We start from the raw sequence: 17,043 nt of genomic DNA, 5'->3' as shown, positions 1-17,043 counted from the left end.
GCGTGTTTATTGACCAGTTTATTAAATCTATTGTAAAACGTCGAGAAAATTTTATCGATGTCTTGATGAGTGTTTGTAATGATAATGTCCCAGTTGATTTGAGTAAGTTCATTGTTAAAATCATCAGGTGAAAATTTAGAATAATCCCGCACTTTATGTGGAAGAGATAGGACTCGATTAGTAGGGTTACGTGAAATACAGAACTGAGAAAAATGGTCAGTTAAATCGGAGATTATATTGCCACTTACAAGGAATTGCTCGAGGTCATTTGTAAAGATATTGTCAATAAGTGTAGCCGACGTGTTATGTACTCGAGTGGGTTTGTCAATGGTTGGAATAAGGTGAACGCTTTGAGCGGTCAATAAAAAATTTTGGCTGATATTAGAAGATTGCGACTTGAGTAGCTAGTGAGCCTAGCTTGCTGGTCTCACAAAAGCTAAGCGTATTTTCACTATAAACTGCTATCTATCTATCTGCCCATCATGCCGGTGTGGCACATACGGCATGCAGCGACAGGTCACTGCAGGTTTGCAAATGTGAAAATGTGAGATCTCCCTTCCGACTGACGGTGCCGGGAGATCTGGGTACGAGATTAGGCATCGGCTCATCTCAGGAAGCTTTCGTTCACTTCTCGTGCTCCCTTAAAGAGGAACCAATAAGTGGCTCGGAGCTCAGCTAGCTCCTCTCAAGTTGTTTCAAGAAGTTGTTACGAAAGGCAGTGTTTGTAAGATCGTGATAGAGATTGGAATGACCGGAGAGTTCTTCGGATATCTTCGGATGATACTCGGCACTGTTCGGCTAATGAGAGGGACACAGTGGGGGATACGAAACAAAATCGCAAAAAAAACGTGAGAAGTAAAAGTTAACTAAGATCTACCATAATATTAACTGGTGGGCCTCTGGGATCTTATCTCTCTCAACTGATAGCTGAGAAATGCGCCGGCAAAATTTTAGCCAATATTTTAGCAGGATAGCTGAGAATCGGCAATCACAGAATGAGCCTTCAGTGAACTAGTTCAGCAGTATTACCAAAACAGGAAGTTCGAGCGCATCTTGCCCGCGAGTTTTGTGCTCACTTTGATGAAATCGAACTTTTAATCTACACGGCAGGAAAATCGAACCGCGTGGCGGGGAATCGTTTTTGCATTTAAATCCTTCCTTCATAAAACATGGGAGCATATTTGGCGAAGCCAAAAACGGAGAAGATTTCCGATGGAAGCAGTAAAGGAAAACTGAGCTATGGTGTGTCTTGTATGCAAGGATGGCGAGTCACCATGGAGGTGAGTCTTTCAGTTAAAAAATGGCGTTGATTTCGCTTATTGAAACCTTTCATTTCCAAGGGTCCCTGATATCAGAACTGGAGTAATGTCGTTTTCAAAGTATCGGAAGAACACAGTACTACAGAGAAACTCACATTAGAACTTGATCATGCTTCATTTTGTTAGAGTCTGCCGCACATGCATGAATTAACTGATTGTAGTTAACTTAATTTATTGTTCACTTATATCTGTTTTTCGTCATATTGGTTCTTAAACTATACGGATAGTATAAAACTGAGGACAATGTTTTGAGTCAGTTCATTTGGTGCCATTCATGATCATCAAGCCCCTATGAAGTACTTTCTAGTTAATTAATGATGGTGTTCATTTTAATACGTATTTTTTTAACCTCGTGTACTTTTATCAACTTCGAGGGGATTTGTTTTTATATGGGGTCTTCAATTTGACTCTTTTACATGTCATCTACTATTAGAAAAAATTATTTTTGCCATTGATCACCATCCCGTCCATGCCCAAGTCACTACTTAGTAAGTGGTATGTTCATGGCTTCATTCCACCCGGTTGGCTGCCCCTTTGCAGGCTTCCTCCCAAGTCTTTCACTTCAAATCTTTGCACCTTTCCTTCTCAACTATTCCAGGTTATTCTTGGGCTTACCATATTTCTCCTATCAACTGGAAGCAACTTCAATGTCTTTCTGAGATTATTCTTGCCATTAAATTTATTTATTGTAGTAAAATTGTCGTGGAGAGGTCATCCCCATTTTTTCTCTGTTTACCATCATTGCAGTTTCTAAATCTAGGGTTACTTGTGGGGATAAAAACAAGTTGCAACAAATAAAGGGAGAGGCTGAGGCTGAAACCAGGAGTTGACAGAAACCCCAAATCAACTGAAAACAACAACTCACAAAATGATTGAAGTTGTGGTCTTAAAAAAAACACATTGATACTAATACCGTAATATCTCCAAAGTAATTACTCTGTGAAATTAGTGATAACATTTTACACAGCCATTCATTTCTCCAGATATTAGTAATCAATGATCAATGACATCAATAAGTAATAATTTATTGATGGGTTATCAATAAGTCATCAGCTGATTAATCATTGATTATTGTCAATGATCAATGAGTTCTCGATGAATTGTAGACAGAACATTTTGTGGTAGACTGCAAAACAGTCGTATTTTTTGCGTTGGTTCACGGTCGTAGGAGTACGCGCGGTCTTCGATCGAAAGGTCTGGACCGAGTGTGAAAACGGAGAGTGGGACTGGGGAGAGACGCTGAAAAATACGACTGTCGGCTATCCTTACAACGAATTCGTTCGAATTTCCCGTCGCTGTACGAACGGGAAATTCCCATTGGTTGAATTATGACGCTACCTGTCAACATAATGTCAATCGCACCTCATCAGAGATAATCGAACCTATATCAATTTCACGCTTAAATGATCTCTTCGCGGGGAAATGGAAGACCTGAATTTGGATGCGCTTGCGAGAGATTTGGGATTTATTCTGAAATCAGGGCAAAAGGAAGCGGTCGAGTCGCTTCTCAGAGGAAGGGATGTTTTTGGTGTGTTACCGACAAGCTTTGGAAAAAGTCTTATTTATCAACTGTTTGTTTTGGCGAAGAACGCGAGCCCAAAAGCAGCTTCTTCGGTCGAACGGCCGACAATCATTGTCATTTGTCCGAAATATCAGAAAACTATAACCGATTTTTTTTACTTTAAAAGCTTTTCCTACAAGGAAACTTAGATGAGTACATGTATATTGCACCTCCGTAAAAGTACGCCACAGACATTTTATAGGCCTTTTTTATCCTGATTATTTCGTTGCTGTTACTCGTTATTGTCAGTAAAACGTAAATTGAGTGATAATTTGTACATAATAATGCTATTTATTGACTTCTGGGGGAGTTTAAAGGAAACCTGTGTACAGAGGTCACCCTGTATTTAACGGTCACCTGGCCATTTCCCAAGGGTGACCGTTATATACAGGTTTGACTGTATTATGAATTTCCTAACCTCGTGTTAAAATATTTTTGAGAAATACCCTTTCACTGACTGAAAATGATATGTGACAGTCATGGTTATCTGATATTTTTAATTCATTTTAGTTTTAGTTGTCAAATGAACAGCTGAACAATGTTTATACAGTGTTTCAAAAACAGGTCTTACCTGCTTTTACACAAGAGGAGAATCTTATACTTTAGAAACAGTTTTGGACAATGCTAACAATGTTGTTCTGTTGAACAAGAAAAGCTCAAATTATTATTGTGCATGAGACATTCAATTTGTTTTCTTTTTTCACACTCAATAATTATTATTAATAAATAAATACTATTTAAAAGAATTTCGTTTGTAGCCATGCAATGGTATCATTGCGTAATCAAGGCAAGGGATGACTATAATGTCTGGCTAAAACTTCTCAATAATCAATGACTATTCAGCTGATTACACATCGATTAACCATCAATTATTCATTGATGTCACTAATTAGTTTTCAACTTATGTCTGGATTTCTTTATAACCCAAGATTTCCAGCACACTACTGGTGGGCATGCCAGTAGAATTGAAGACAGCCTAAGTATTTTGTAGTTTTGGTTTGGTGGACTTTGTGGTACATCTGAGCTAATCATATGAAGTTTTACTCATCTGGGGGACAGGTTGGGCTTCACATTGCAGGTCACTCTCTGTCTGTATGCACTTCCTGTAGTTGGAGTTAGCCCAGCAGACTTAAATGCCATACAATTCTTATGTTTTTTGAAAATATGTCATAAAAGGTGCTACACGTCCGAGCTAGTAGGCATCTTAAGTGTATGGCCTATTAGAAAAATGTGACTGTAGGTTCAAAAAGATAAAAACTAATCTTAACTGCGCATTATACATGCTGAAACCCAAAGTTAGAGAGGCATCAAAGAGGTTAAGGTCACAAACATGTTAATTTACCATGGATAAATATAGAACCTTTTAAGAGAAGCTTCTTAACAGAAAAAATTTCAAAAATTAATATAACTTTAGTTAGTGGTGTAGATAGTTAGGTGTAGAGATAGCTGGATTTTTCATTTTTCAGTGTAATTAATGATGTAAATACATACCTGCCAACCCCCGGAGTACAGAAATCAGGAGACGTCTAGAAATCTTCAGGGACAACCAGCAGAACCGTGTCAGCAACAGCGAACAGCCTCCGAGGGCTGTGGCATCAAGGCTATATTTAGGGCTACAGTGGAGGGGGGGAAGGGTAACAGTTACTTACTAGGTTAAATGGAAAAAAGAAAGGTATCATCCATGTTCGAACATATCTAGTGGCAGTGTGACACAAAAAGACAAGGAGGAACTCTGTTTTAGTTTTTAATGAATATTCAATATTTATAGTGGACGTAAAAAGCAAAGCGGGAGAGCAGGAGACAAGGCAAAAAAGCATAAGACTCCCACCAAAAGCGGGAGAGATGGCATCACTGTAAATAGATAGTATACTTATTACTACCCTTGTAACATTTGCTATGTAGTTTAACAAATGAAATACAGTGTAAAGACATTCATCTACTTCTTCTTCTTCTTCTTCTTCTTCTTCTTCTTCTTCTTCTTCTTCTTCTTCTTCTTCTTCTTCTTCTTCTTCTTCTTCTTCTTCTTCTTCTTCTTCCTCTTCTTTGTCTTCTTCTTCTTCTTCTTCTTCTTCTTCTTCTTCTTCTTCTTCTTCTTCTTCTTCTTCTTATTATTATTATTATTATTTGTCTTGAAAACTTGTCACCTTTAAATTTAATTTCAGGATGCTCATGCCTGTCTGCTCGATTTTGACAACAATTCCACACTTTTTGCAGTTTATGATGGCCATGGTGGTAAGTTTTTTAAATATTTATTGTGTATTTCCTGAAAATATCCTCACTCCCCCCCCCCCTCCCCAGCAGGGTGGGGGCTAATCAACGATCAAAACTTTAAAGGAAAGTATGAAGTAAAATTGGAATTTCCAGGATTTTCTTCATGAGGAGTGAATCATTGCCGCGGTTTTGGCTGTGGCAACTTAGATGAACACTCTTTACTTCATTTCTTTAGTTTGAACATTGTTTCCTCTGTGTTATCTTTGTAAAATAATGCTTTGAACCTATTATGGAAGTAAGGCTAAGTGCAAAGTTTTTAGTATGAAAATTAGTTTTCATTCATTTGGAAACAAGCTTGGCACTTAGCCTCGCTTTCATAATGAGGTTGACCGCAACTCGGAAATGGCCTATTGTAACAGTTATTGTTATGATTGTTTTATTAGCAGCTAGAACTGTGAAATGCTTACAGGCATTGTTCTCATTGTTGAAGCATTGTTGCAGAAATTTGTAAAGGGCCTCCTCTTGCATACCTTGATAATCTCAAAGTCACTTTGACAATGTTTATTTTGATAAATGAGAGACTGATGCTGTTATAACATTGTATGCAACTTAAGCAGCTGCGAAAAGAAGATCTGAAAAAAAAGTTTTAGGCTTGAACAGGATTCGAACCCATGATCTATACCAGTACAGTACTCTACCAACTGAACTATCAAGCCAACTGGGATCCAGTCATTTTCATTGTGAGTTTGTAATATACCCATAGAGGTTAAGAGATGGAAGTGAAATATCTGAAATTCATACTTTCGTTTCACAGCTACTTATTAGTTACATAGATAACATTACTGCAATGGTCACCCATTTATCAATTCTTTCAGCCATAGTTCAAAATAATATATGAATTTCATATCATTTTATTTCACTTTCAATGTCTATTTTGACATTTGTGTTTTTTTGTTTGCCCAGGCTCCGAGGTGGCTCAGTTTGTAGCCAAAAAACTTCCAGAAACGCTGAAGAACACAGAAAGTTATCAGAAAGGGGAGATCAAACAGTCAATGATTGATTGTTTCCTTGAAGTCGACCAGCTTATTATCAGTGATAAGGTTTGCAAACTGAGTGTCATGTGATACAGGCAGGGTCTCATTAAGTGCTGGCAGCCAGCTAAAAATTTGATGCATTTTGTACTTTTTGGATTTTGAGCTGCGTTTTTTTTTTTTGGTTAAAAGTTTTAGTGAATATGTGTTGAATAAACCTGTCTGTATAAACACCCAGTTGCTATGCTGCCCACTTCTAGAAAATAAATAATAAATTTCTGTCTTAATTTTTTTTTTAAGGGTTTAACAGAGCTGAAGGAGTTAGCAGGTGTTGATAAGGACCTGGATGAGGAAGAAGATCTGGAAATGTTGGAACAAGAAGCGATGATGCCATTGCATGAGCTGCTAGCGAAGATGAAAGAGGTTGGTACTGATGAGAAGTACTGTGTTGAAAGGCATTTACTCTTAGGTGACACTCAGTTTTGCTGCTTGAATTCAAAGTTGAACTAAGTCTTGAAAAACCAGCAACACCACAGGAAAATACTGCTCAGTAGCCATCATATGCACACTAACAATTTAAAATTCAAAGGCTAGAACCACCTTGTATGGCATAATAAACAAGATTACTGGAATGTACTGCTCAGTAGCTTTCATTTGAATAGGCACACTTGATTTCATCCCCACACTCGAAAGGTAGAACCACCTTGCACAGCATAATAAACATTACCAAAGGAAAGTACTGCTCAGTAGCAATCAAGGTTTGATGCTTAGGAAAGGCTGTGTGCTTCATAAACTCAGTGAGGCGACTGAGGTCTGTTTTCTTGTTGTTGTTTTTTTCAATGTCCTGACAGATGAAGAAGGCAAAAGGTGATAACAATGGTGATGAAGAATTTCAGGAAGAGTGGAGAGAAGGAAAAGATGAAGAAAAGAATGAGATTAAAGAACAAAGCAATGGTACCAATAAGGGAAATGAAAATGGTATGTATTCCAATGGAACATAGCAAGTGGTCATTGTCTGACTTGTCCTTAAAATAGCATGTTGGTGTCAGCAAGGTACAGTGGAACCTCTCCTTACGGACACCTCTTTAATACGGACACCTCTCTATTACGGACAGTTCACTTGGTCCCTGAGAGACCGAAATCCATATAAAGCCTACTTCTCTAAAACGGACACCTCTATAATGCGGACACTTATTCCTGTCCCGTTGGTGTCCGTAATAAAGAGGTTCGACTGTACAGCCAATTCTTTTTTTTAACCCATTTTAAGGTGTTTGGAAATTGAATGAAACACTCCTTCCACCGGTGATATAGCTTCTCAAACCATTAATAATTCTTGGAGAAATAAATGAAATTTAGGCTAAGTTAAACGCGAGACAATGCTGGTAAGCAACCTTCATGATGGATCGTGCCTTGCGAGTGGCCGCATGGTTTTTGCATGAGCTTTGTTGCTTTACAGCTCTCCCTTTGGCGACGGATTGTTTTACAATTTCCCATTGCGTGTTTGGTGCGTAAGAATGTTCAGTGTTTAGGACTTTCGAGAATAAATGTAAATATTTCAAACATATATTGTGAACTGCGGAGAAAGATCATCGCAGAAAAATTTCAGGCTTGAACGGGATTTGAACCCATGACCTCTGCGATGCCAGTGCAGTGCTCTACCAACTGAGCTATCAAGCCAACTGGGAGCTGGTCATATTGTGAGTTCGTGATATACCCGTTAAGGATGAATAAATAAATGTAAATATATGAAACATATATTTTGAACTGCGGATGAAAGATCAAATAGAAGAAAAAACTGCGAGGATCTTTCTTCTATTTGAACTTTCGAGAATCATGTCCTTGAGCTGCTGTGCAGATTAAAACTATTATTTTTTCGACTTGTTTAGGTTCCAAGATTGATAAAGGCGATGAGAAGATTACAGAAAATGGTTCTGAGTCTGAAACTGGTTGCTCTTCTTCTGATAAGAATGCCGCAAACGGAAGCTTGGAGCTGGAAAAGGAGAAAGATTTGGAAAAGAAAAACGTGAACGATGATAACAATCCATCAAAAGTAGACGAAGGAACAAGTGAAGGGGAAACAGTGAAGGATGGAAAAGATGAAAATGATGAGAAGGCTCCGGCTGAAGAAGCTAATGCTAATGAGGAGGATGAGGAGGAGGAGGAGGAAGGTGATGAGGATGATGATGACGACGACGATGATGATGATGATGATGATGACGATGATGAAGATGGCGATGATGATAACGAATTGCCATTTCAAAGCTCAGATGAGGTGAATACACAATCTGGCTCGTTCTTCGGAAAATTCATGTAATGTTTAATAAACGAACAGGAGTGTTTTATCAGGTTTAAAACAACGAGGCGCAGCCGAGTGGCTTTAGACCCGATAAAACACGTGCTGCGGGTTTTCTGAACGGCTTTAAAAACATTCCTGGAAAAGCGTGTGTCAAGAGAGTTTATAACAATGATGCTTTTGTGAACGTTGGAAATTAGCATACGAGAAAAACACCGCATACTAATGAGGAGTGTTTTATCAGCTGATAAAACACCGCATACTAATAAGGAGGAAGTTTATCGATATAAAGTCACTGCACGTGATGTATTATCGACCATTTGATAGGTCAATGGGCTTATGAATTGTTAATGAGATTTTGAAGGGAAATTTAACAACTGAAGGTTTTTTTAAAAATTTTATTACGGAACTGATACCAACCTCTTATTGGCTGAGAAAGTGGCGCGAGTTTTGCTAACCAATCACAGAACGTAGCCTAGCAAAACCAAAGCAATTACCAAATTACTTTCGACAGTTAATTGAAAACCGCTTTACTCAATTCATTAATTAGGTCTGATTACATGCCATTTGCTGTATTTTTTTGGTTGTAGGTGGGTTATGACAGTGGAACTACAGCTATCGTTGCGCTATTACGCGAGAACCAACTATCCGTTGCCAACGTAGGCGATTCACGTTGCGTGTTATGTCGGAATGGTATCGCACTTGAAATGTCCATGGACCACAAACCGGAGGATGAACATGAACTGAATAGAATCCATAAAGCAGGCGGAAAGGTCACGTGTGAAGGCAGAGTAAATGGCGGGCTAAATCTATCAAGAGCATTAGGTATGTTATGAGAAAACGCCGAACACAAGAGAACTTTGAATAAATGGGAGACCATCGCAGTTATATACGCAACATAAGCAGCTGTGAGAGAAAGGCCTTAGGACTCGAACCCATGACCTCTGTGACACCCGTGCAGTGTTTAACCAACTGAGTTACTGGAATCGCGGAAGTCTTGAGGGTTCGAATTCCGTTGAATGCTGATTTTTTTTTCTTTTTAATCCTTTCTTTTCGTAACTGTTTAACTTGTGTACACAACAGTGATGGCCACTCATTTATTCTTTCATCCACAGTTCAAATGTATGGATTTTCATATAATATTATTATTTCCCTTTCATCTTAGGGCAGCTTTCTTTGCAATGTGTACATGTATTAAATGCTAACAGAAACTATACCGTTCCCTGCCGTCGAATCACGGTATCGGGTCACTTGCAGAAAGCCCCGTCAAATCATTCTTTGGTCAGCTCGACCAGAAAACATGTACTCGTAACATCAAGTTTTTCGAGGCTCCAAAACAATCGCTTTCGATACTAGGAAGCTTTAGCAACGACGACAGCGACGGCAGCGAAAACGTCTCTATTAAAACTCGCTCTAAATGTCAAATGTAGATGAAATTTCCTGCAGTTTAATTTTTGGAGACCGCACCCAAGTTTAGAAAAAAGAAAGAAAAATTCGTCGTCGTGTGTTTAAGTCCTCCATAAAACGTCCCATCAGAAGAAATTTCACGTCCTAGTCGTGCAGTGACGGCAACGAAATGTACTAAAAAGTGTAATGCACAATGAGTTGTTGTTTTGGTTATTAAGCCTATTGCTTTTTTGACGTTCTCGTTGTCGTCGCCGTCGTCGTTGCTAAAGCTTCCTATTATACTAAGATGCAGAGCCGTGAGTTATGGCTAGTCCGTCACGTACCCGCGCGTTCGCCGTAAAAAAAAAAATAGTTGTTTTATTTTGTTTTTAATTTTTTTGTTGGTTGATCTGGCTAGAAGGAAAAAGATGGCGGTCGTACATTTTACCACAATACCTTGCGAACCTAACAACCAATAGGCACACAGAAAGACATACTTTTTGCGAAATTCGTCCCTGTACAAACAACATTATCTATGCTAGGTTTGAAGTTTTAAGAACTCTTCTGTTCGTTTTATGAGCGTTTTTAAGGTTTTCGTATGCTAAGAAATCTGGATAACTGTACCAGTGGCTATTTTTTTCCGTACGGTGTATTTAATCGTACGCGGGTTCGGACACTCCTTGTTCAGACGCTGTACGTAGTATATATGTGCAATGTAGCACGCAGCTTTTTATCGACAGATTTCAGATAAGCGCTGCAAAATCTCAAGTCACGACGGAGCTTGCCGCAAAATACAAAAAAGGAACGAAATTTATTAGAAAAGACGCACGAGAGTTGCGGTGTCTGAAGAGACCCTTTAAAGGTGGTATAATCACGACCATGATTACAGCCTAGTTGAACGACTTTGAGTTGGACCTACGACCTAGATGGGCAACACAAGTTCCTGTTGCCTATAAATCGTAACTGTCTCTGACAAAATTTGAGAAAATATCTGAGTTGAACGTTTTGGTAAAGCCGCCGTTACACGTTGAAACTTTTAGCTGAAACTTGTGTGCAACGGCACTGCGAAACAAGTTTCAGCAGGCGTTGCACCATGTAACATGGTCGGTTTCGTGAAACTTTTTCGAACTTCCGTTGCGAGACAAGTTTCACGAAAAGTAGAACCGCTTTCTACTTCTGCAACGGCTCGCAACGGTCGCAGTGGTGAAAAAACAAGAGTTTCACCGTGTAACACCACTTCGTGAAACTGGTCTCGTTCGCCGTTGCACACAAGTTTCAGCTAAAAGTTTCAACGTGTAACGGCGGGTTAAATATTAAGGACGGCGCCTACTTTTGTTACTGCGCATACGGTCTGCGCATCTCGAGATACTCGGGTTTCCTATGGGTGGCGCCTTCCAATACTCCGATATTTTTGTGAGGTTTAAAACTATGCGAAGAAAGTAGAACTCAGTAAATGCTTTTGGTATCCAAAAAGAAAATTGGGGATGACCGTGCATTTTTCAGAGATAATAAAGCTTCAATTTGGGCCAAAAAACGCCATACATTGCTTTGTATTTCACGGCTTTTTAGAATAGTTGTTGCTTAATTATCTCTAAAACAATCGTGATAACCCCAATTTTCTTTTTGGAATCCAATAACCCTTGCTAAGATCTTCTTTTCCCGCATAGTCATAAACCACACAAAAATACTTCTGTATTGGTTTCAAATATTACTGTTTAAGGGGCAGTGCCACCTATTTGTGATATCACTTTGACTGATGGCGAAAGAACACATTTTTATCGACGGAATCGTTAAAATAATGGATCAGTTTTCGTTAATAACAGCCCAATTGATACGCAGAAACTGGTGTTACTCATCTTCGGCCGCGGATGGCCAAGATTGAAATGGATTGCAACTTGAAAAAGTTGGCCAATATTTTCAAGTTCTTCTAGTGTATTTTGGAGAAATTGCTTAAAAAACTGATTGTAGTTATTCTTCCCCGGAGAAATCATTAAATATTTTTTCTCGCTGTTCTAAGAGCAATTTATGGGATGTTAGCGAAAAGCTGTCTTGTCAAAAGGTTGAGCACTTTTGACGAAAACACAGAGAAATCCCCGTGAAAGTAAGACAATCCAACAAATTACTGTTTCAATGGCTGTTCTCTTAATATATGTTATAGTGCAAGTCTAACCTGTTTTTGTTTTTTTACTTTCAGGTGACCACAGTTATAAATTACAGACGGAGTTGTCTGCTCATGAACAGCAAATCACTGCAGTACCTGATGTCAAACAAACACAGCTAACAGAGTAAGACAAACTGAAGGATTTTATTTCAAAGTTCTTGTTAAACATGGTAAAAGTTGCTCTTACAAAGTACGGATGCCGCAACTTTACAGCAGAAAAGCGTGACCTTTAATTAACCAATCAGAGTTCAAGAATACCTTCCGGAAAGCCAACTGAAGTCAACCTTTGATCTTGAGGTGGCTTTCTGGAAACTATCCACGAATTTTGATCGGACACTAAATTTAAGAAAGTTTGCGAATTAAATGTGGTGATACTTTTGCGTTCCTTGCTGTAAGCCTGCAAGGCTCAAACGTGGCTGAGTTTCTTTGTAAGCGCCGAAGAATTATTCTCGTGAAGAGAAGATACCTGGGAAAGGAGAGTGAGATTTTTGAACTTCCTTCGATTTTAATGTAAATCTGAACAGCGAGAATCACATATGGATGAATCATCGATAGTTAGAGAGGAAGGGACGGTAATAATTTGAACTCCATCGAATTTAATGAATATTTGGACAGATTCAAACATTTTGAATGCGCGGGAGAGTCATAAAAGAATGCATGATTTGAGAGTTGCAGGTAAATCGCAAAAGGTTTAGTTTGAATTCCATTATGTTTTCAAGTGGCTCATTCTAAGTAGACTCATGCGTGTCTAGTCACTGTCTGTACTATCCGGCTTTACCAGATTGAAATCGGTTTAGATAGCGATTTTGTTAAATCCCGTGTGAACTTCGCTTTAAGCAGCCAACTTATCGAGTACAAAGGGCAATCAAGGAAAGAGAGTGGTAATTTAAATTTTATCGATTTTAATGAAAAACTTGTAGCAAATTCAAACGCACTGAGAGCCGCCGACACAGGAGAATCATTGTGAGGGCTTGAGAGTTTCAGGACAAACGTGAACTCCAGTCAACTCTTGGTTCTGCTTGACATGTACCTTGCACCTCACCATAAGTGGGAGTAAAATAAATATATAAATAAATAAATTAAACGGTTTAGCAACCACATTGCAGTCACGCAGTCAGCTAGAACTGAATTAAAAGGTTACATACATGTTTTTAGTCTAAGATTACATTATCATAATAGCTATAGCTATGCAATAATATTAAGTAAATAATGCCCCCAGAAAACGGCCTAATATTACATTAAATTCCTAAGTACCTCATATACAATTTATATGTATTACGTAACTAATATACAAGGCATATCTTTTGCAGGGCTGATGAGTTTATGGTCATTGCATGTGACGGAATATGGTGAGTAAAACCTTCTGCAAACAGTATCTACAGGCAAGAATACATTATTTGTGTGAAGGCTCCGCTCCCCTCCCCCTCAATGTTGAACCAAACAGATGGTGGTGTTGCGAGGCATTGTTATTACTAACGATGTGCCGATACCAGATTGTCGAATTAGATACTAAGATGTCATCGTCCATGATTTGTTTTGTGCCTTAATCCTTCAAGGTTAATAAGGATTACAAAAACAACGTCTCAGTGAAGAAAGAATTTCCTTATAAATACTGTGCGGAATATATACGCCCACTTCTTGTTCCGAGTGGTCACGTGAGTAGTATCGATAGGTATCGAAAAAGCTCGACTGAACAATCGATGTTTCGTGCGAGTTTCGATGTTTTTCAGGGAAGCCCCCAATATCGGCCAGCCCTTAGTTATCAGAGAAAAGGGTACTGACTGGAATTGCAGCTCCTTAACGAAACACTTTTATTAGTTCGTTCTTTTACCGTGGTGAATCATCAACGTTTTCTCTTCCCTTGTTTTATTCTTTCCAAACAGGAATGTAAAAGGAAGCCAAGAAGTAGTTGACTTTGTAGCGGACAGACTTCGAGAACAGAGAAAGAACGATGAACTCAACCTTGTACGGATTTGTGAAGAGGTATTGAAACTGGCTATTGTCGGAGACTCGATTTAAAGCGCGTGTGTGACGGGGATTTCATTGGTGTCATTTATAAAATAAAATACTCCAAAACGTTTTTCTGTTAACATAAGTTAACAATAATGGTCAAGTTTTGTTACAAATTACCAACCGCCCAGTGTACTAAAACTGGGTGAGTGCCTCTGGCCATAGATAGACCTAGCCGGAATGGATTGTAGCTTGAAAAAAAATTAGGCTAACCTATTTCAAGTTCTCGCATTTTCGGAACACTGAGATCTTGAGTTCTTGAAATTCCTTTTTCTCGGTGTTCTCAAATCATAAAATTGTAGCTAAAAGTGAAGGTATTGTATCATCATTTTCACGAATCAAGTTCAAAATCCTGTGATGCTTCCTCTTTTACATAACAAATACAAGTTTGCCTGTGTGAACGTCAGTCGCGACAAAACTTGTCACGCGTGTCGTCACGCCTGCACGCGTGAGAATTTTCAGCCGCGCATGAGCAATAAAAACTTTAGACAGGCTCGCAATCACTCGCTCGTACACTCGCTGTTTCGAAGTGAATTTTCAACGTTCTCACGCCTACTTGGACTTGTAAAGACGAGATTGCAAATTTCTGATTGACTTAATCTCGGATTATTCAGTGTCAATGGCTTTATTTCTTTTGTAAGGCGAATAATTAATCCGTTATTCGCTCGTCTCAGACGTAGTAAAAATAATTCGTCGTCAAAATAGTCGTCAAAATAATTCGGAGAAAAACCTCTTCAGACAAATATGTTTTTCTGAGAAGAATGATCTGTCTGAGGGGAATTATTTGTCTGAATGAATTCATTCAATGTTTGAATTCAGAGTCCATCTTTATGCGGAGACGTTTTTAGTATATCATTTTTTAATTAACTGAGACATGCTTTAAAGGGGAAGTATCATGGGGTTTTTGATATCTTTTGTTAAAAATGATGAAATGAGACCTTCAATCACCTGCCAAATAATTCTAGAATGACGAGAGGAACGAAATCAACTCAATTCTTGAAAGAAACAACTCGTGATCTGTTCTAGCGCATTTTGGAAACAAAAATGCGAGAACTTGAAAAACATTAGCCTAATATTTTTCAAGTTTCAATCCATACTGGCCTACTCTGTCTCTGGCCAGAGGCACTAATCGACAGTTTTGTTTCACTGGGGTGATAATTTTTACAAACTTGACAATTATTTCGTTGTTTCTGCTGACAGTCAAACATTTTTGGGTTTTGAAATGACAGCAAATTTTCGTGATACTTCCCCTTTAAAAACAGAGACAAAAGATATTCAAGCCACCGTGTAATTTTCCTTTTATTATGTAGACAAATCTATCGCTCGCCATTTTTCACCGACTGTGTGCACAAACAACGTGAAAAAGTGCGAAATGACGTCATCAATATGAGGATATGGAAATACGCCCCTCGGGTCCCGGATGTAGTTTCGTAGGAATTTTACGAGTGATGTATTTTCCAGTAAAACACTCTTGTCTATATAATAATTACATTTATTTTGCAGTTGCTAGATGCTTGTTTAGCACCAGACACGAGTGGTGATGGTTCCGGCTGCGATAACATGACCGTCATCGTTGTGCACTTTAATCCTGGATCCAATGCAACAGAGAACAACAGCAAGAAACGGAAAACACAAGACGAAAAACCTGACAGCGAGTCGGCAGACAAGCGGTGCAAAGCAGAAGACTCTTAATATTATGATAAAAAATAATATTATACGCACGTGTACAGAGACATTTTAATTTCGTTTACACACTCCGACCTCATAATCACCGATTATTCAGTGCTGGACAAACAAATCCATGTTTGGTGTTAACGTTTAAGGTCCTGATATAACTTATTAAGAGAATTCCTTCTCGCAACCTGGAAAGTAAGTTTAGTCAGTGTTGGGAAACGAACGGAAAAGTTGGCCAGTTTAATCTGTGATTCGTATTATTCGAAGAAGCGTACCACCAAGTCTAGCCATCTACACGAACAACGATAACGACAGAACGTGACGATGTAAAATTTATTGTCGTACATCATTTAGTTGTAAATCTCTCAAAAAATATGACGGTCTTACTGGACGTTACGTCATTCTTTGATGGTTGATATTCAGATCTTTGGAATTGCCCGGCGTCGTACTTTGGTCGCATCGGATATGATTCAAACCCCAGAAAAACTGGAAACAATAACTAGTTCCCAGAATGGATACTCCAGAGCAGGGCTGGACACCTTATGGTGTTTACATAATGTAGTATTAATCGTGATAGCCTTGGCGTAACCCTGACGTAGACGAGAACAGAAGCCGCCATTTGTTAGGCGGAGAACACAGCGAGTGAACAGAGCTCCATTTAGGCAGGGGACGTCCGTTTTTGGGATTTAGCACTGATCTACACTATTTAAGCCTAAGCACTGATTTGAACGGTTAGCTGTCATTTGTGTCACGGCTAATTAGCTCTTTGACGCACGGGTTCGATGCGTACACTATTTTGATTATAACTTCTTTTACTGCCAAGTTTGAAATAAGATTTCTGTTGAGTAAACATCATAAGGTGTCCAACCTTGTTTTGGAGTATCCATTCTTGTAACCAGCAAAAAAATAAACGTAGTTGATCCATTAACAAGACAAAGAATGTGTATTACTGTGAGAGGTGAATGGCCAAAAGGTCGAACCAGGTGCAGCTTCGATTCTGAATCTGTATTAACTTGGATTGTGTTGGACGTGATAGAATTTGGACTTTAAATTAAGGTTTGGTTTCTGTTTTTGAGATCATTAAGTTCATCCACAAATGGCAGAGGTGCAGAGCCTAGTAGTAAAGTAAGTCTATTTCTTGTAGTCTATGTTATGACTATATCTATGTAGGGTCAGTTCACTAAACTTTTTACACTTGCGCACGCTAGACAAGCTCGACAAGTTGTTCCCAAACGAATGGCCTAGATTGTGAGTTTCAAGTGTAAAAGTCATACGGAACTGGCTCATAGAACCTTGACCATTTTCTCGCATTAAAAAAAAAGTTCGCAGTGCTCATTACTTTGTTTGACTGTTTACATCTATTGAGCGTCGAAAGTTCATTAGTTGACGTGCATTTA

General features: G+C 38.7%; 1 protein-coding gene and 1 non-coding gene across 2 annotated transcripts; one reads left to right on the top strand and one right to left on the bottom strand.

The window, feature by feature from the left end:
• Nucleotides 1-1,046: 1,046 nt before the first annotated feature.
• Nucleotides 1,047-16,981, top strand: LOC146458905 (protein phosphatase 1G-like). Its single transcript, XM_085090159.1, has 11 exons — nucleotides 1,047-1,280; nucleotides 5,043-5,112; nucleotides 6,055-6,191; nucleotides 6,423-6,545; nucleotides 6,974-7,100; nucleotides 8,009-8,394; nucleotides 9,006-9,240; nucleotides 11,996-12,086; nucleotides 13,273-13,311; nucleotides 13,846-13,945; nucleotides 15,476-16,981. The coding sequence occupies exons 1-11, from the start codon at nucleotides 1,170-1,172 to the stop codon at nucleotides 15,662-15,664; spliced, it is 1,608 nt and encodes a 535-aa protein (XP_084946285.1). The 5' UTR covers nucleotides 1,047-1,169; the 3' UTR covers nucleotides 15,665-16,981.
• Nucleotides 7,727-7,799, bottom strand: Trnaa-ggc (transfer RNA alanine (anticodon GGC)). The gene has a single exon. It is a non-coding gene; the product is annotated as a tRNA-Ala (tRNA).
• Nucleotides 16,982-17,043: the final 62 nt, after the last annotated feature.

Source organism: Pavona decussata, unplaced genomic scaffold (assembly GCF_977016875.1).
Source record: "Pavona decussata unplaced genomic scaffold, jaPavDecu1.1 SCAFFOLD_225, whole genome shotgun sequence".
NCBI classification, from domain to species: Eukaryota; Metazoa; Cnidaria; class Anthozoa; order Scleractinia; family Agariciidae; genus Pavona; species Pavona decussata.
The sequence above is the reverse complement of the archived record's forward strand: the minus strand, read 5'-3'. Positions and strand labels throughout refer to the sequence as shown.

Coding starts and splice junctions, on each gene's coding strand:
- LOC146458905 (XM_085090159.1), top strand. CDS start 1,170: ATGGGAGCATATTTGGCGAAGCCAAAAACGGAGAAGATTTCCGATGGA. Junction 9,241..11,995: donor AAATCTATCAAGAGCATTAG/GTATGTTATGAG, acceptor TTTTACTTTCAG/GTGACCACAGTTATAAATTA. Junction 13,312..13,845: donor ATTGCATGTGACGGAATATG/GTGAGTAAAACC, acceptor CTTTCCAAACAG/GAATGTAAAAGGAAGCCAAG.